Raw genomic sequence first — 20,022 nt, forward strand, 5'->3', positions numbered from 1 at the left:
TCACACCTGATGTTGTTGTTATGTTATATTGTTAACCCTGTGTTCTTCAAGTAAGTGGTTTTGACGGTTGGGCCTCTAATATCTCTCTGTGGATTTCTATCAAGATTTTGTGGAGTACTGTTACGGCCACCAGTGTTGGTGTGCCATCTGGTTTCTGGGGGTGATGTCCTGTTGGGCCTTTGTATGGGGGAGAATTACACGTGTGGGTTCAGCTGTGGTTGTTTCAGAGTCTCTGGAACCCCAGCTGCCAGCCATTCCAGCTGATGACACCAGAGCTGAGTCTGCATTGCAGACTGCACTGCAATCCGGTTCTCCCCACCCTCCAACCTTCCTGATTGGGCCACCCTCCAGCTCCCCTCCACCTCTGACCAACCAGATGCAGCCAGCACCACACCTGCAGGCTATATACCTGCCACCGTGTCATTAGTCTGGGTGGCTGGTAGCTGTGACCAGTCCACCTTGGTACCTCTTTCTGTGTGAAAATTTGTTTGTATTTTCGATGTGTTTCGGTCTGTAGGTACTTGTGGTGGGTTGGTGGGTTACACAGACACTTCGGTCGGCAGATACTCGTGGTGGGTTCTGCCGACACTTTGGGTTTCTGTTGGCGGCTGCTACCTTGGTGTGAAGCCTACTGTCTCAAGTGGAGACTGAGGCTCCAATTAGCAGCCTGCCACCTTAGTGAAGAAGCCACTCTGTGTTTAGAGTCTTTGTGAACTGTGTAATCAGTGAGTGTGAGGCACCAGTTTTGTTGAGTTCATTTTGTGCACACTTTGTATTAGTTTTTGTTCCTGGTGGTGGGTGTTGCTGTTGTATTTAAGTTTGGCTTAGGAGTTTAGTTGTTTTGGGTTTAGATAATTTGGGAACTCTGTTAGACTTTGTTTTGTTTTATTCCTTTCTTTGATTTGGCAACACTCACCAGTCTTGTGTTTATTGTCACTTTTATGTTCCCCTTTTGCCAATAAGCAATAAATCCCTTTACCTAAATCAACAACACCTGGTTATTCTGTTGCGTCCAGCCAACCCCTAGAGGTTGGATTGTAACAAGTACATATCCAATCATATTGATCTTTTTATGGAAACTAATCAAACCCCTGAGACAAGTAAAAGCTGTCTATGGGAAACACTAAAAGACTCTCTGAGGGGGATGATAATATCTTATACTGCTAGTGCTAACAAAGAGCGTGCAAAACGTCTCTCAGAAACAGAGGCCAGGATGCATACAATTGATCAGGAATATTCATCAACACCCTCTGAAAATCTCTACAGGGAAAGAACCTCACTACAAACTGAATATGACATAATGACTGACCATGCTGAAGATTTGTGTCGTAAGTTAACCCATTATGAATCTGGAGAACACTCTAGCAAACTCTTGAGTCATCAGCTTAGACAGTCTGCTGCAACAAGCTTCATTACTGAAATTGAATTGGGTAATGGTAGTAGCACCACAGAGCAAAAGAGTATAAATAAACAATTTCAAGAATTTTACCAAAATGTATATAAATCAGAGGCAGGTGATGACACTCTAATCACAGAGTTTTTCAATAATTTAAAGATACCATCCCTGGGCCAGGACAATGTCAGTACACTAGAGAAACCTTTAACACTGGCTGAAATTAAAAAAACCATAAAACCATCTAAATCTGGGAAGTCGCCTGGTCCAGATGGCTACTCCATTGAATTTTATAAAGCCTTTTCTGCAAAATTGGTGCCACTTTTACGTGAAGTATATGAAGAAGCCTTACAGAAGGAAACTCTGCCAATGACACAGGCAACTATATCTGTGCTTCTCAAGAAGGATAAAGATCCGCTAAAATGTGACTCTTACAGACCGATCAGTTTGCTTTGCTGCGATTATAAAATTTTAACAAAGACCCTTGCCGCGAGACTTGAACCAATTATACACAAAATAATCCACAGAGATCAGACAGGCTTTATGACTGGCAGGCGACTCACTGACAATTTATGTCGTGTGCTTAACATATTATATACACCAAACCCCATTCACATAGAGGAGGTATTGATATCGTTAGATGCTCATAAAGCCTTTGACAGGGTGGAGTACAATTATTTACTTGCAGCTTTCATACAGTTTGGTTTTTGTCACGGACTAGGTGGTGTGAACCCATGAAAGCAGGCAAAACAGGCAGGCGGGTGAATTAAAAAGGAAGGTTTTTAATATAAATAACAGAAAATAACCACTCGGGAGGCACAGGGAAAAGGAACTAAACAGGAGCTAAACTAAACTAAGAGCGACGGACCTGATGGCCGTGGTGGGGGACTTTAACTAAACTAAACAGAGGAGAGATGACTCACAAATGTCCAGGGTATCAGAAGACGAGGTGGGGGACAGAGCTGAGGGAGCCGGCGGCGGAGACGTGGAGAGGACCGAGGAGCAGACAAATCAGGAGCAGGCGAAGGGAGGTGCAGAGCGGGGCAGGGGTGACGAGCAGATGAGGTAATGCTTAGATCCAGAGAACGGTGTGCTCGCGGCGGAGTGCGGCGTGTAGCATGAGGCAATGATCCAGCATGGAGCTGAGGGAAGAGCCAGGCTTTATACAGAGCTGATTGCTCATTGCGCTCAGCTGCGCTCTTCCACAGCCGCTCCTAATTAGATGAACCAGAGCACAGGAGCAGGAGGGGGCGTGACAGTACCCCCCCTCGAGGTGCGCCTCCTGGTGCACACTGGACCAGTCGGGGTGCCGGCGGAATGTTCTCGGGACCCACAGCGTCCAGCCGGAGGGACTGCTCCGGGGGGCAGCCCAAGGGACGGACGGACGGGCTGGGCTGGAGGCCGGACTGGGGACTGGCGGCAGCAGGCCCCTTCTGGGGGCCGGATCGGTGGCCGGACTGGGGACCTGCAGCGGCGGAACCCCTCCGGGGGCCGGATCGGTGGCCGGACTGGGGACCGGCGGCGGCGGGACCTCCCTGGGGGCCGCACTGGATCCGGGGCCGGGAAGCTCCCTGGAAGCGGGACTGGAGCTGGGGCTGAGGACCTCACAGGGGACAGGGCAGGAGCTGGGGATTCCTCCAAGGGCATCACTGAAGCCAGGGGCTCCTCCGGGGTCTGAACTGGGCCCGGGGCCGGGGTTCCTTCCGTGGGAGGAGCCGGAGCTGAGGGTTCCTCCGGGGGCTGTGTCAGAGCCGGGGACCCCCTCGGAGGCAGAGCTGAAGCCGGTGGATCCCCCGGGGGCAGAGCCGGAACCGGTGGGTCCTCCGGGGGCAGAGCCGGAGCCGGTGGATCCCCTGGGGAAAGAACGGGATCTGGGCACCCCTCTGGGGGCAGAACAGCATCCGAGGCCAGGGGCCCCTCCGGGGGCTGAACTGGTTCCAGGGGCCCCTCCAGGGCAGAACAGGATCCGGGGACCCCTCTAGGGGTAGAACAAGACCCGGGGCCAAGGGAGCTGGAGCCAGGACAGGGGACCTCTCTGGGGATGAAACTGAGGCCCGGACTGGGGACCCCTCCGGAGGTGAAACTGGAGCCAGGACAGGGGACCCCTCGGGGGGATGGACTAGCGGCAGGACTGGACTTGGAACTGGGCACCCCTCGGGGGGCAGAGCTGGCCGTGGTGGGGGACTTTAACTAAACTAAACAGAGGAGAGATGACTCAAATGTCCGGGGTATCAGAAGGTGAGGTGGGGGACAGAGCTGAGGGGACCAAGGAGCAGACAGATCAGGAGCAGGCGAAGGGAGGTCCAGAGCGGGGCAGGGGTGATGAGCAGACGAGGTAATCCATAAAGTCCAGGGAAAGGTGTGCTCATGACGGAGTGCAGAATGCAGAGTGCAGCAGAGGCAATGATCCAGCATGGAGCTAAGGGAAGAGCCAGGCTTTATACAGAGCTGATTGCTCAGCTGCGCTCTTCCACATCTGCTCCTAATTAGACAGGACAGGCCAGGGCTGGACAGGCTGGAGCCGGACAGGCTGAAGGAACTGCTCCGGAGGACGGCCCGGGGGCTGGACATGCCGGGCCCGGACAGGCTGAAGGGACCGCCGAGGCAGGACAGGGGGCGTGACAATTTTGGACAGAAATTTTGTAATTGGGTGAGTCTATTGTACTCTAATCCACAGGCGTCTGCACACACTAATAGTCTTATATCAGAATATTTTCCTATTTTCAGGGGCACAAGACAGGGATGCCCCTTGTCACCCCTGTTATTCAATATTGCCGCTGAACCTCTTGCTGTGTCCTTGAGGAAAAATTCTGGCTTATTGGGCATAAACCGTTGTGGCTTCAGCCATAAACTCTCATTATACTGTGATGATCTGCTTTTGTACCTTTCTCAGCCAGACACATCCATACCTGTCGCATTAGATCTGATCACTAAATTTGGGGTAATTACCGGTTACAAACTCAACTTCTCGAAAAGCCTGCTTTTCCCCATAAGTACATCTGCAAAGAAGAGGTCTTATGACATGTTCCCTTTTAAGGTTACACACTACACTTTTAAATACCTAGGAGTCCATGTCACTAAGAGATTTAAGAACATATTTAAAAATAATTTCAGGTTGGCACTGGAGAGATCTAAACAGGATTTGACGAGATGGTCGTCCCTTCCACTATCTTTAGCAGGAAGAATTAATTCCATTAAAATGACTATATTGCCAAGATTCTTGTTTCTTTTTCAGACAATCCCTACATTCATTCCTAAAGCATAGTTTACAGAACTTAACAAATACCTATCCAATTTTATATGGAACATAACTGTACCATGAATCAGGAAGGCATTTTTAGAGAGGCCGAGAGAGAACGGAGGTTTAGCGTTACCAAATCTGATGCATTATTACTGGGCAGCTAACCTTCACGCCCTTGCATATTGGACATCTGACATCCCGGAATATGAGGCACCAGTGTGGTTACTCATGGAACAACATTTAAGCTCACCTAACTCACTTGCTGCTTTGGCATGTGCTCCAATGCCGATAAGTAAACGATATCATACAAATAATCCAGTAGTTGGGAACTCTCTCAGAATTTGGTCACAACTTAGAGTACATTTTGGACACAAGAAACCAATTTTATCAAGTCCTATTCAAGCTAATCCCTTCTTTCCTCCCTCTCTCATAGACCCAGCGTTTAAACTGTGGTAAAGTAGAGGTCTCAGATGTGTAAAGGATTTGTTTAAAGATGGCCTTTTCATTTCATTTGACTTTCTTAAGATGCAGTATAACATTCCAAACACTCACCTTTTCAGGTATCTGCAGAATCGAAATTATATTAAGACATGCTTTTCACCTTCTTTAGTAGCCATAGAGGAAGACTGGATTCATGACTGCATTAAGAGAGATCCACAAACAAAAGGCTTTGTTTCATTTGTTTATGACACAATTCAAACTGTAGCTTGTCCTTCTCTTCAACATATAAAGATCAAATGGGAAAGGGATCACAACTTGCAAATGTCAGATGTGACCCTGCAATTAGCAGTGAGTAGAGTGAACACTTCCTCCATTTGTATCCGACATAATCTAGTTTAGTTAAAGGTATTACACAGACTTCACCTTTCCTGGAGCAGACCAGCTAAACCATATCCAAATATTGATGCAAAATGTGAAAGATGTCACCAGACTAAGGCCACCCTCAGCCACATGTTTTGGTCATGCTCAAGGTTGAGCTCCTTCTGGCTATCCATCTTTGACACTATTTCCTATGTTTGTAAGAAAAGGTCAGCCCTAACCCAATTATGGCAATATTTGGTACCTCACCTGAAGGGTTTATACTTTCAACAAAACAAGCAAATCTGGTTGCTTTTGTCACACTCCTTGCCAGGAGATTAATTCTTGTTAACTGGAGGAGCCCTAAGGCTCCATCACATAGATGCTGGCTTGAGAAAGTACTGTCACATTTAAAGCTAGAGAAATTGAGGTACTCAATTCAAGGCTGTACTAAAATATTCTATAGTACTTGGCAGCCATTTATGGACTATTTCAACAAGGATCCTTCTATGCTTGCACAAGATAACCTTGACTCTCCAAATCCTTGGATCCGGAATATAATCTGCATCACTGTCAAAATCTAATGCATCTAATTCATCCAAATCCATTATTCCACTTTTGAGTGATGTTGTGCACAGACAGACAGATTCACCAATTAACAGACAAATGTACACCAATCGTCACAGAACTTTGCCACATTCCTTGGCGGAGTTAAAAGAAAAAAATAACATACTGCCTACCACAGCTTCATCCAGTGAAACAAAAAAAAATATGGTGTGGTTCCAAAAGACATCAACTGACAGATTTATTCATGATAGTATTAAAATAGTATTTAATATTGTACGCATGTATGCTGAAATTTTTCATTTAAAAATATATGAGTTCAACACACTTTTACTATTACAGCCCTCTGATGGTGTCAGCACATGTGGACGACAAGTGAAGGAAACTTCATGGATGCAATTAAGCAGTGGAATTTCTATGAGATCACTAAGGTTAAAAAAAAGAGCATAATGAACTTATAGTATCATTAGCTTGGCCCTGTTCCTGTTGCTTTTTTTTGTTTGTTTTTTCTGTTTCTGAAATTCCCTTTTTTTTGTTTGTCTCCATTTGTCTTTTCTATGTTTGTGAGTGTATGTCTGTGCCTGGGCATGGCCACTATTCCCCTCTGTGGAAAATTGTCTGACTTCTGTTAGACTCACCCCCTGCTGCAATACTTAAACCCTGGCTTGTCACACCACTCCTTGTCAAATTGTTCTGTCTGCTCCCGTGGTAGTATTGTTAGCCAACTCTCTTAGTAGTACCTGCTTATTTGTCTTATTGGTTGTCCAACCAGCAACCGCTTTGAGCCTCAAGTCCTAGTCTCCTCTGGTTGTCTACTCAACAGTGGACTCCTCTTGCCAAACCTCTGCTTGCAAATGACCATGTTGAGCATCTTGAATAGCTCATTTGTCTCCAGAAATGGTTAATCAGCTACTTACCAAGCACTTTTATTCTATACTTCAAGTCATCAACCTTCAGATGACGCACACAAGATTAATGTCCCAGTCATTTACCAGCAACAGCTCCTCATCTCTGGATTCCCCCTTACACTGTGCATTGTATTTGCATTCTACACTGGCTTCAGTAAACTCTTAACACTCTTGAGAATCTATTCTAAACTTTCAATCTATAAATGATGTAATTGTGCTATATGGGTTAGTTGCAGTAAATAGTAAAACAGATGATATGTTGGTATCAAAATAACTTGTTAGTCTGAAAAATTAGGACTCACTCTGGCCATACTGACTGTACTGGTAACCGGCAGCTGCCACAGCTGGGTCCATGCTGTAGCTGGTAGTGCTGTATGTGGAGGGGCAGTAAGACTGGGATGAGGGAATGCTGTCCACTGTTTTAATAGAAGTCTCAGTTGAACGCTGAGTGCAGTTGGCTGAGATACTGTTGGATGAAGAGTCCAACGTGCTGTGGAGTGGTGAGATGGAGAAGTCGTGTTGTGGCTGTGATGAAACACTGCTGGGGTTACTCAGGATGCTCATAACCTGCAAACAAAGTGGAGAGGATGCTTTAGAATTTTCAACATGTCTCTACTTCATACCACTTTGGTATAGCAAAAACAAAAAAAAATCAAATAGAAAGAAAATCACATACAACAAAAGCTTTAATTTTTGAAGAAAACATACTTTTTCCAGCACAGTGGATAGGACATCTGCCATTAAGACTCCCTTTAAGGATGTGTAACCCAGTAGATAATTTGATCGCACTATGTTATTGTATTTCTGTATTATTATCTGTACATGACAGTGAGAATGCCTGTTGCATTCAGCTCTTCTGGGCTACCTTAAGGAATGCAGACATGTGATTGGCTAGAGGAGGATAAGTCCCGTGTCCTTCACGGAAGAGTTCGGTGGACCGAGCCGAGTGTGTGCTGCGGTGCAGAAATTAGAGATTCCAGAATCAATTGTTGTTGTTTTTTTTTATTAGTCCTGAGTTAACTTGAACAAACCATGAACTGAGTGAACGACGTGATTCACAGACCCGTGCGCCAGGAGTTTGTTATTTTTGGCGGAGTCTTGGCTAGGTTTCTTAAATCTTTGGAAACCTTAGATTTTGGAATTGGATTCTCTTTCACGAAGGAGATGGCGAGCCCCAGTCAGTGAGATACTTTCTTAATCCAAGGAGAGGATCAAGATTTTAATTTTATTTAGCCTTTATTTAAACAGGTAGTCTCATTGAGACACTAAGTTTCATTCCCAAGAGAGACCTGTCCTCTTAATTTTCATCATTGACATGCTGTGTGGTAGAATCACCCACATTTGACCACATCTGACTATTCGACTTCAGACAGATTTACTGAACCTAAGAGCACCTTGAAACTACACTAAACTGAACAAACCTGGAACTTAAAGGAACAATTACAAGAACATGTGAAGGAACATTGAAAGAGGATACCAACTTAGATTGAAACTTTTATTTTATTTTCAACTAATTATTTGGGGTTGACTTTTATGTTTTGTGTCAAAAAAAAACTGAACATTGTGACCAAGCAATTTATGCACAAATGTACATTCATTTATTATTTTTTTCATATAAAACCCTATGGAGCTCAAGTCTAACCATCTTGTGACTCCATTTATTCATTGTGCTGAATTTTCCTTTCTTGTAAACCCTTTTCACCCAGAACCTAGTTCTGGTCCTTGTCATTTACCCTCGTGGGTTACAGATGCAAGATAATCTGAGTCCAAGACCCATCTTTCATCTTTGACAAGACTGTGGCTTTTAAAGGAGTGTGGTCTTTGTGCTTACTGAGTGCCCAAACAGTGGGTGCTTTCTAATATCCATACTATCATGCTATAAAAGATTTAGTATGTTCAAATAAATAGTATATCAATTTAAATAAGCTTGGATGTGCTACCAATTCCTGCCTCATTTTTCAGTATGCCAGCTAGCATGCCTTACTCGCCCTTCTGACCCACAATTCTCCTTGCAGTGGAATATGTCACATACATCACGGGTGTTTCGCTTGAGCACACAAACAGGTGACTACACAGTCAAATTTTAATGTGCAATATTATGACATGCTAGTTTGTTGTAATTGTTGTCATCCTTCATGCTATTGTATATACCCTATAAGTGCAGCAGTGACATATACTGAAAGGGTGAATGAAGCATATTTGGAATAAATGCAGAAAATAAATGCATTCCCTAATACAGAGAATAAATGCATTCCCTGTATTAGTGCAGATGTTTTCTGTCTTTCTAAATTTAACAATTGTCTACCTTGTTACCAGGATTGTACAAGTCAATGATGTTGTTTATTTCATTGACTTGTTATCTGTGTCCCTACAGCAGTGGACTAGACTTTAAATTAAAGCACAGAAATGACATGAACAATAATGAGGAAGAGAATTATGAGGAGGAAGAAGAGGAGGCAGAGGAGGACACAGCTGGTCGGGACAAGGGAACCAATCGGAGGGCAGAAATGTAGGACGGGCGTGAACATTGACCAGTCGCAGTGCCTTTTTTTGGCTGCCTGTAGAGCCAGTCAGGTCTTTCTTTCTCTTGATTCCCAAAGGAATAAAACCAGCCATCCGTTCAGAATTCCAGTTAGGAAAATCGGGATATCATGCTTGGAAGATGGGGATGCTATTCCAAACACTGTGGGGTTGGAACAGATCAGCTTACACTGTGGAAAAGGACACGACTTGCGGGGCAAAAAGGGGATATATTCTGTATATTTTTTTCTCCTCTATTAAATTTTAATTTTACTTTTTGGTCTCATTGAGGGCTGCACAGTGGCATAGTGGTTAGCACTTTTGCCTTGCAGTGAGAAGATCACTGGTTCACATCCCGGGTTTCCCAGAATCTTTCTGCCTGGAGTTTGCATGTTCTCCCTGTGCGTGTGTGAGTTTTCTCCAGCTTCCTCAGTTCAAAAATATGCTGAGGTTAATTGATTATTCTAAATAGCCCGTAGGTGTGAATGCGAGTGTGATTATTTGTCTGTATATGTAGCCTTGCGACAGACTGGCGACCTGTCCAAGGTGTCCCCTGCCTTCGCCCAGGTCACCTGAGATAGGCTCGAGCCCCTCCGCGACCCTAATGAGGATAAATCGGTATATAGAGAATGGCTGGATGGTCTCATTGGGCATAATTTCTGTACTAATCTTTCAGCATGCTCTAATTAAAGAGGTCCGACAGGCTTTATAATATGTAGCTCATTTGCGATCTTTGTGCACCATCCATCTGTAACTCAATTAACCACAAGAAAGTCCATAAGGAACAAGCAAAACATGATGAAAGATGACAAATATCTAGTGGTGGCTGTGGTTCAACCTATTTACAGAGATGAGAGTTTCATCACAAGCTCATCCTATCTACGTGCCAAAGTGTCCAAGCTACTACAACTGCAAAACCTTTCAGCAATCGCACACTGCAGTCTCTCCAGGTATTACACATTTTCGTTATCCTCTCTCTTTGTTTGTATTTTTGTCTTCCATATGTTTTCTAGGGCACTACTAGTTCTACACATTTAGTGACTTCAAACCGTTTCACCTTTAAAATTTTGTTCTCTGATATACATCAGCCATAAACTCAATTAAAGCTTTAGATAGTTAACACGTGTCATCGATTGAGCTTTCAATGTATTTTTCTGCATTCTGAAACCCTTATTTATTGCCATAGAAAAACTTCTTAAACTTGCAATGGAGACAAAATCTTTAGTTGAAGTTCAGGAGCAGGACCACACTTTAATCTCTCCTTTCTTGTTGTACGTCTACACATACCACTCTACCCTTCCCACTTGTTCGTTTTCACTTTTCGTGTATAGAGCAACACATCCCATTGCTCAGCCCTGTTGCCAATCTGAAAGTTTTTGAAAAATCTAATTTACCACTAACCACTAATCTATCAGCTCCACGAGGAAAAATTCATCCCGACTCCAGATCTCCTCAACGCTTATCAGCCTATTCCACAATGAGGCCCATGAGACAAGGGGATAGGTGTTGCTCCAGAAACGCCATCAAACAAGTTTGCCCTTCCCAAAGAGACCACTCCATTCAGAATTCTTCTCTCCATTCTCCAGGTGCATCAGACACTTTTCATCCAATCACTCACCCTCACTGAGCAGCTACAACGAAGGAGGCTCTTCTTACGGAACACCAAAATGTAATTTCTTCTTCCTCAGTGCTGCTCCAGCATTAATGCCCAAAGCAAGTCTTCAGAAAGCACTAAGAGAAAGGCTTTACCTGCCACCACTCTGACAACAAAGTGAAACTGTTTCAACTTCTGACAAACTCCTGCAGCTTAGATCCCATGATAAACCACAACAATCCTCCATCCAGCAGACACAGCATCGCCCAGTGAAAAAAAATAAAACCAAAATCAAAAAATCCGCGTTGATGTCTGAAGCAGACAAGCCTCCAGGAAAGCTGACTCTTTCTCTCTATGCACCCAGAAGCACTCATTGCACTCCCCTATTCCAGACAATGCTAATGACAATGTCCCTACACATATAACCTCCTAATCAGATTTCTGTGGGTCTTCAGAGAGCTGAAGGGAAAGTCCTCACCTGCCACTTCGCTGACAGCAAAGTTGAACTATATCAACTTCTGACAAACTTTCAAAGCTTTCAACCGTAATAAACCACAACAGTACTCTCCCCGGCAGACACCTTGCTCTCCGTAGCTTCGCCTGGGTTTCTGGGTGTGATTGATCCTATCCAGGTTGTCAGCGCCTCTTCTCCATCCCCCATTACCAACAACAACTCACCTTTTCACTGACTACTGGTCTGCCAGCACAAAGGTTCGACAACAACGTGACTCAAGCTCTCAATATAGCAATCCATCTTGGAGACACAGGCATCCATCATTCTTACTGTGAGCTTGCCTGTAAACACAGCAGCTCACCTTCAACAATTCATTTAAGACTCCCACTTGGAGTGCCACTACTGGGAGCTTCACTGTTGCACCTTTTCAGAACATTCATCTTTAACATATCACAAACGTGGATCATTGAGTTACCCAGCAACCACATGTACTGTCCACAATTCATTGTCTTACGTCTCAGTCGCCAACAAGCACCTTTGCAGTACCACAGGGAGAGAGTTTCCATTTTCGTTCAGAGATGGCACTTTTTTATTGACATATATAAATGCACAGATTTTAGGTTGAACACTGTTGCAGCATTATATATTTGGTTGGAATAGAATAGTACACATAGTGCACTACGGACGCTTCTGTGCACACATTCAGTACCGGGACACAATTATTTGTCATTTTTTGTTGTATATAATCTGAAGAAACACTCTCTGCTATGCAAATAGCCGAGAGTATGTATGTGTATATATATATATATATATATATATATAAAATTCTTGTCATTGTTTTATATATATATTTTATATAGTTCCTTTACATTTTTCAATTTTGATATTGTAATTGCTGCACAGTGTGTGCCTTTCCACCAGTTATGCCTTTGTGTTTTAATAGGTGTGTGTTCTGAATATCTTTCTTGTTGAGCTTTATCTCATAGGTCAGGAGTGTCAAACTCAGTTCCTGGAGGGCCACTATCCTGCATGTTTTAGATGTTTCCCTCTTTCCAACACACCTGATTCAAATAATCAGCTTATCATCAAGCTCAGCAGAAGCCCTCGATAACGAGCCTGATCATTTTGAATCAGCTGTGTTGGAAGAGGGAAACATCTAAAACATGCAGGATAGTGGCCCTCCAGGAACGGATCTTGACACCCCTGTCATAGGTGCATTTTAAGTTTTTTTTTTTTTTTTTTTTTTTTTTTAATGTTCTGGAGCTATGCACGGTGCTCCGTGGTAACTGTTTTTTTTTTCTCTTAGGGGCCGTTTATACGAGGACCATCCTAACAGAAAACGCAAAAGTGGCGTCTTGTCATTTCACGTTTAGACGAGCGGTTTTGAAGGAAATCTGCGTATATACGGTGACTCTATAGTGTGTGGAATTCGATTGGATATGCATGCCAGGCAGCTGGGTGGCGCTGTGATAAAACTCTGCCATGTCTACGCGCATGCTTACTATCTCCCTTTTCGGATCTCCGCCGCGGTAAATGTTCATGAATGGAATCTGTACAGATTCTGTACGTTTGTTGGTAAGACTCCTGTAGTGTACATAGAGCTGCCAGAGTTGCTTGAAGGTAGGAAGGATGGAAATAATCACACATCTTTGTTTACGTCCTTGTACCGGCCGGCAAACCAAAGCACGTATGTGACGTAATCGCGTACGCGACGTGGTCAGATCTCCGCAAAGTTTTGCGTTTTGCTGTTTAGACAGAAACGTAACAGCGGAGCGTTTTCTACTTTTCCACTCTGGAGGCCGGTTTCAAATTTTTGCGTTTTCAAGTCCTCGTATAAACGGTAGGGTGTTTTGTTGAAATATTTTGCCGTTTCACCTGCAAGCATCCTCATGTAAACGGCCCCTTAGTGTGGAGTTTGGCTTGCTCTGTTGCCCGGCAGCCTCCTTGTTAGCCTGTGGGTTGTCCCGCTTAAGTTTTAGAGTGGGTATTTCTTTGTAGATTTTATGTGTTTTTATTTTTTTTTTTTTGTATTGGGTCTTTGTAGATTTTATGTGTTTTTTTGTCTTTGTTTTTTTTGTCATTTGATGTTCTGCCAGTCTTTTGTACCCAGCATGTCTTTCATAACTCTTCGCCTCTTTACATAGACATATCATACATATATTTAGGTCAGTGATGAGTCATATAACTTTTACTACCTGGAACTGTAGGTATGGGTAAAGCTCTCAAACATGGTAAAATATTTTCACATTTAAAGTCCCTGTCCTCTGATATTATCTTTTTACAGGAGACCCATATCCACCCTTCTGAGCAGAGGCGTTTAAGATCTGTATGGAGTTGCCATTCTTGTGCATAGGTCCATTCCTTTTGTATTTAAAACTCTGATTACTGATCCCGGTGGGAGGTACATTTTGGTTACGGGTTTGGTCAATTCAGTACCTTTAGATCTCTTAAATATTTATGCCCCCAATTTTGATAGCCCTGATTTTTTTCTGTAAAATATTCAGCCTTGTCATGAATTATGATAATCATAATATGATTATTGGTGGTGATTTTAACTATTTTGACCCGCTTTTGGATAGGTCCTCCTCGTCCGTTGCCTCGCTGTTGAAATCTGTTCCTGTTCTTAATGATCTTACTAAATCCCTAGACTTGGTTGATATTTGGAGGCTTCTGCACCCCTTAGAGAGACAATACTCCCCCCCCCCCCGCCCCCCGTGCATGGCACTTTCACTAGGATTGATCACCTGCTAGTTGACTCTAGACTTATTTCAAGTGTGATAAGCTCGACTTATCATAGCATCTTGGTTTCGTATCACACACCTCTCACATTAGTTATTGATTTTAATCTTCATGTTCTCCAGTACAGTTGAAAATTTAATCCTTCTTTATATTTAGATGACACTTTTTGTGATTACATATCAGTCAAGATTGCAGATTTTCTCCTCACTAACGATAATGGTGCTGTCTCAGATTCTATTCTATGGGAGTCCTTTAAAGTAGTTATAAGAGGACATATCATCTTGTCTTGTAAAAGGGCTAGGCGTTCGCATCTCATTGATATGGAGATGAAACTAGCTAAATTGGAAGAGGAATATCGAAACTCAGGATCTGAGGATACTCTTAGTGCTATTCTGAAAGTGAAGCATGATTACAACCATATTCTTGGCGAACAGGTTGCGAATTATATCTGTAAATTAAAATAGAAGCATTTTGAACTGAGTGAGAAGGCAGATAAGTTGCTTGCTAGGCAACTTAAGGGCATCCAAGCTGATAGGACAATACATAAGATTTTTTCACCCAGGTCAACTATTAACTGATCATAAGCTAATTAATGACACATTTTTTAATTTTTATAGACAGTTATACACCTCTAGATCTAATGCTACCGATACTGACTTTGCCAATTTTTTTAGACACTTTAGACATTCCTGTCCTTTCTGAGACTGCGAGGCTGGCTCTGGACTCTGACTTCACACTACTTCTTTTCCCAGCGGTAAAACATGTGGTCCAGACGGTTTTGGGACAGAATTTTATAAGACTCATATTTATAGTATCGCACCCCTTTTGCTTCGGATGATCAATTGTTCAGTGAAAAATGGTACCTTCCCTTATTCCCTTTACGATGCCCATATCTGTGTCCTTTTGAAACAGGACAGAGATGAAACAAGGGTTTCATCGTATTGCCCCCTTAGTCTTCTTAATTCAGACCAAAAAATTAAAGCAAAAGCCCTGGCCAATCGCTTAAGCGAATTTATTGGTACTTTAATACATCCTGATCAGTCAGGTTTTATTCCTGACAGATTTTCCTTTTCAAATACAAGATGTTTGCTAAACCTGATGTACACAACACATCTACCTTACTCTACTGTTATTTCACTAGATGCCCAGCAGGCCTTTGACCAGGTACAGTGGGTACGGAAAGTATTCAGACCCCTTAAAATTTTTCACTCTCTGTGTCATTGCAGCCATTTGTCAAAATCAAAAAACTTCATTTTTTTTCACATTACTGTACATTCAGCACCCCATCTTGACAGGAAAAAACAGAAATGTAGAATTTTTTGCAAATTTATTAAAAAAGAAAAACTGAAATATCACATGGTCATAAGTATTCAGACCCGATGCTCAGTATTGAGTGGAAGCACCTTTTTCAGCTAGTACAGCCATGAGTCTTCTTGGGAATGACGCAACAAGTTTTTCACACCTGGATTTGGGGATCCTTTGCCATTCTTCCTTGCAGATCCTCTCCAGTTCTGTCAGGTTGGATGGTGAACGTTGGTGGACAGCCATTTTGAGGTCTCTCCAGAGATGCTCAATTGGGTTTAGGTCAGGGCTCTGGCTGGGCCAGTCAAGAACGGTCACAGAGTTGTTCTGAAGCAACTCCTTTGTTATTTTAGCTGTGTGCTTAGGGTCATTGTCCTGTTGAAAGGTGAACCTTCGGCCCAGTCTGAGGTCCTGAGCACTCTGGAAGAGGTTTTCCTCCAGGATATCTCTGTACTTGGCCGCATTCATCCTTCCTTCAATTGCAACCAGTCGTCCTGTCCCTGCAGCTGAAAAACACCCCCACAACATGATGCTCCCACCACCATGTTTCCCCATAATGACTGTATTGGGCAGGTGATGAGCAGTGCCTGGTTTTCTCCACACATACCGCTTAGAATTAACACCAAAAAGTTCAATCTTGGTCTCATCAGACCAGAGAATCTTATTTCTCATAGTCTGGGAGTCATTCATGTGTTTTTGGCAAACTCTATGCGGGCTTTCATGTGTCTTACACTGAGGAGAGGCTTCCGTCGGGCCACTCTGCCATAAAGCCCTGACTGGTGGAGGGCTGCAGTGATAGTTGACTTTGTGGAACTTTCTCCCATCTCGCGACTGCATATCTGGAGCTCAGCCACAGTGATCTTTGGGTTCTTTCTTTACCTCTCTCACCAAGGCTCTTCTCCCACGATTGCTCAGTTTGGCTGGACGGCCAGGTCTAGGAAGAGTTGTGGTTGTCCCAAACGTCTTCCATTTGAGGATTATGGAGGCCACTGTGCTCTTAGGAACCTTGAGTGCTGCAGAAATTTTTTTTGTAACCTTGGCCAGATCTGTGCCTTGCCACAATTCTGTCTCTGAGCTCCTTGGGCAGTTCCTTCGACCTCATGATTCTCATTTGCTCTGACATGCACTGTGAGCTGTAAGGTCTTATATAGACAGGTGTGTGCCTTTCCTAATCAAGTTCAATCAGTTTAATTAAACACAGCTGGACTCCAATAAAGAAGCAGAACCATCTCGAGGAGGATCAGAAGAAATGGACAGCAAGTGAGTTAAATATGAATGTCACTGCACAGGGTCTGAATATTTTTGACCATGTGATATTTCAGTTTTTCTTTTTTAATAAATTTGCAAAAATTTCTACATTTCTGTTTTTTTCTGTCAAGATGGGGTGCTGAGTGTACATTAATGAGAAATAAAATGAACTTTTTTGATTTTGGCAAATGGCTGCAATGACACAGAGTGAAAAATTTCAAGGGGTCTGAATACTTTCTGTACCCACTGTATAATGGAGGTACATGTTTGCTGCGTTCGATAAATTTGGTTTTGGGTCGAAATTTATGAATATATTAAAGATGCTTTATGCCAATCCCCGATCCTCTGTGCTAACTAATCATGACAGGTCCCCTCCATTCCTGTTGCACCGTGGCACTAGGCAGGGCTGCTGTCTCTCCCCTATGCTTTTCGCATTAGCTCTTGAACTTCTGGCCATAGCCATCAGAGCTAACCCCCAGATCGCTGGCATTAGATGTGGCACTTCCGAATGCACCATCGGTCTGTATGCAGATGATGTCATATTGCTTTTTCAGATGTAAAGACTTCTCTTGCACCCCTTCTTAATCTGATAAATGGTTTTGGGCAACTCTCTGGGTTTACTATAAATTGGAAGAAATCTGTGTTTATGCCTTTAGCTGATGGCCTTGACCCAGTTTTCTTTTAAATTTGCCTTTTAGAGTTGCTCATGATCAATTTTCTTATTTGGGGATTATTGTCCCCAGAAACCCTAAATTTGTTTTTAAAATGAACTATCTGGACTTGATCGGTAAGCTCAAGCGTTTGATAGACAAATGGAAACTTCTCCCCCTCTCATTGATTGGACGTGTTAACATTATCAAAATGGTCGTGCTCCCTAAATTCGCATATCTTTTTCAGCATGTGCCCATCTTCCTTACTTCCTCCTTTTTTAAGATGTTGGACTCTATTATCATGTCCTTTATCTGGGCCTCCAAGCCCCCTCGTATATCAAGGGCCCACTTACAGAAGTCGACATAGGAGGGTGGCCTGGGTCTTCCTGTCTTTCGACATTAGTATTGGGCCTGTAACGCCAGAGCTTGGCTTTTCTGGAATCAATCCTCAATTGTGGGGGGAGAGGTGTGCAGGCCTGGCCCTAGATGGCCTGAGATTGAGCTTAGTAATGCTTTATCACTTACAGGTGACTCACTGTCAGCTGTTCTATTTTCATCACCCGATTTCAAAATGAAATCCCTTCGCAACAATTTTGTGCTCTACAACTCAATCAAGATTTTGAAATAAATTAAGGGAATCTTGAGGCTCCCAATAATTTCTATATGCTCCCATATATCAGAACCCTTGTTTTAAGCCAGGATTGATGGATGCAGTTTTCAAGCAGTGGTCAAATGTTGGTTTAATTTCTTTCAGGGATCTGTACATTGATAATCATCTAGCCTCTTTGCCTGAACTTCAGGAAAAGTTCAGAGTCCCTGCTAGTCAATTTTTTCATTATTTGCGAATTAGGAATTTTGTTAAGCAATCATTTCCCTGCTTAGAGGTGGCTCCAATACAACATGTTTTTTATGACCCTATGACCAAACCTCCCACCTCTAAACATTTGATCTCTCAATTGGTCAACCTCTTTTCTGTGGCAACCCCCTCTCTCCATAGAAAGGAGGCATGGACTGAAGACACCGGGGAAGTAATCTCTAATGATCTTTGGGCAAAAGTGTTATAGCATAAAAACTGTTCTAATGTCTCTCTGACTTTTCCTTCTGCTTTACAACAAGCAGTCATGTTTGACATGGTTGTTGCGAAATGGGTCATTTTGAGGGAATGGAAGTTTCCTTCCCCTCTCTGCTGAATGGCATGGTCTCCTGTTTACACCTTGAAGAAGTTTGGTTCTCTATGTCTAATTCCCTAGATAAATTTAAAAAGATTTGGGGCCCTTTTATAGAATATATTAGGAGGGTGAGACCACAATCTGATGCCTGAATGCTTTGCACCCTTTTTGACCTTGCTTTACTGTTTACCTTTACATATCCATTTATTGAGACTTTGTCATTCCCTCATGATTAGGCCTTCCAGACTCAATCTCTGGCCTTTTCCCTATGCTTTGGGCATTCTTGGACCTTGTGTTGACATGTATTGTATATTTTTTTCATTTTTCTTTTCATTTATTAATGGTTAAACACTGGCTGTAGTGGTTTTTTCTCTCCTCCCTTGTTTCTCTTGTGGTTTCCTTTCTTTTTGTGTATTTTATGTGTTTGAAAAAAATTAAAAAATTCTTTGCATGAATAAAATTTTCAAAAAAAAGAGATTGATTCAGAATGCAGAGTTTTTAACAAGACATGGAATTCTAAGTATTTCTTTATTGAAGTCAGAGGTGAAGCTGTGTGTCTAGTTTGTGGCAAACAGATCGCAATGCTCAAGGATCATAATCTGAATTGACATTACGAAACCAAGCATGTGGAGAAGGAGAAGTACAAACATTTGACTGATCCAGAGCAGACACGAATATCTAAAGGTTTGCTAGCTAAGATGCAAAAGCAGCACAGATTTTTCACAAAAGCTGACACATCAGGGATGCAGCAGTCAATATGAGATTTCCAATGTGCTACAAAATTGCCCAAAACAGTAAGCTATTCTCTGATGGGGAGTTTGTCAAAGATTGCTTAGTGGACTCTGCAGTACTTATATGCCCAGAAAAAAATAAGCATTCGTAAATGTGATTCTTTCCAGGTGAACTGTAAAGAGGAGGGTGGAGAGCATTGTCAAAAATCTGTAGCTTCAGCTGCAAAACAAAGTGCACAATTTTGAGACTTTCTCCTTGGTTCTGGACGACATCTGTGATGTCCGTGACACAACCCAGTTACTCATCTTTGTACGTGGATTAACAAAAAACTTTGAGATGATGGAGGAGCTGGCTGCTATGCAGCCAATGAAAGGGACTATGACAGGGAGTGATTTGTTCACAGAGGTAAATAGATGTATGAACAAGCTGGGACTAAAATGGCAGAATTTGGTTGGTGTTACAACTGATGGCTGTCCAAATTTGACAGGGAAAAATGTTGGACTAGCAGATGCAAGCAGTGTTGCCAACTCCTCAGTAAGGAAAGTAGCTGTTGGCTGTCCTAAAAGTCGCTAAATGACGTCATCGCCTAATTTGCATATTTCCCAGTTTCCATGTAATTGTAATCAACATTGTAGGAGAGAGGAATAACGTTGTGGAAGAGACCAAAAAGTGAGTATAAAACACCCAAAATATGTTTTTGTACTAGAGGC

General features: G+C 42.9%; 1 protein-coding gene across 1 annotated transcript in view; it reads right to left on the bottom strand.

The window, feature by feature from the left end:
• LOC110971370 (paired box protein Pax-7-like) overlaps positions 1-20,022 on the bottom strand; it is a 119,532-nt gene that overhangs the window by 19,795 nt on the left and 79,715 nt on the right. The window contains 1 exon segment of the mRNA XM_051949375.1: positions 7,207-7,471. Within this exon segment, the coding sequence (XP_051805335.1) occupies positions 7,207-7,471 (265 nt within the window).

This window comes from Acanthochromis polyacanthus, chromosome 6 (assembly GCF_021347895.1).
Source record: "Acanthochromis polyacanthus isolate Apoly-LR-REF ecotype Palm Island chromosome 6, KAUST_Apoly_ChrSc, whole genome shotgun sequence".
NCBI lineage: Eukaryota > Metazoa > Chordata > Actinopteri > Pomacentridae > Acanthochromis > Acanthochromis polyacanthus.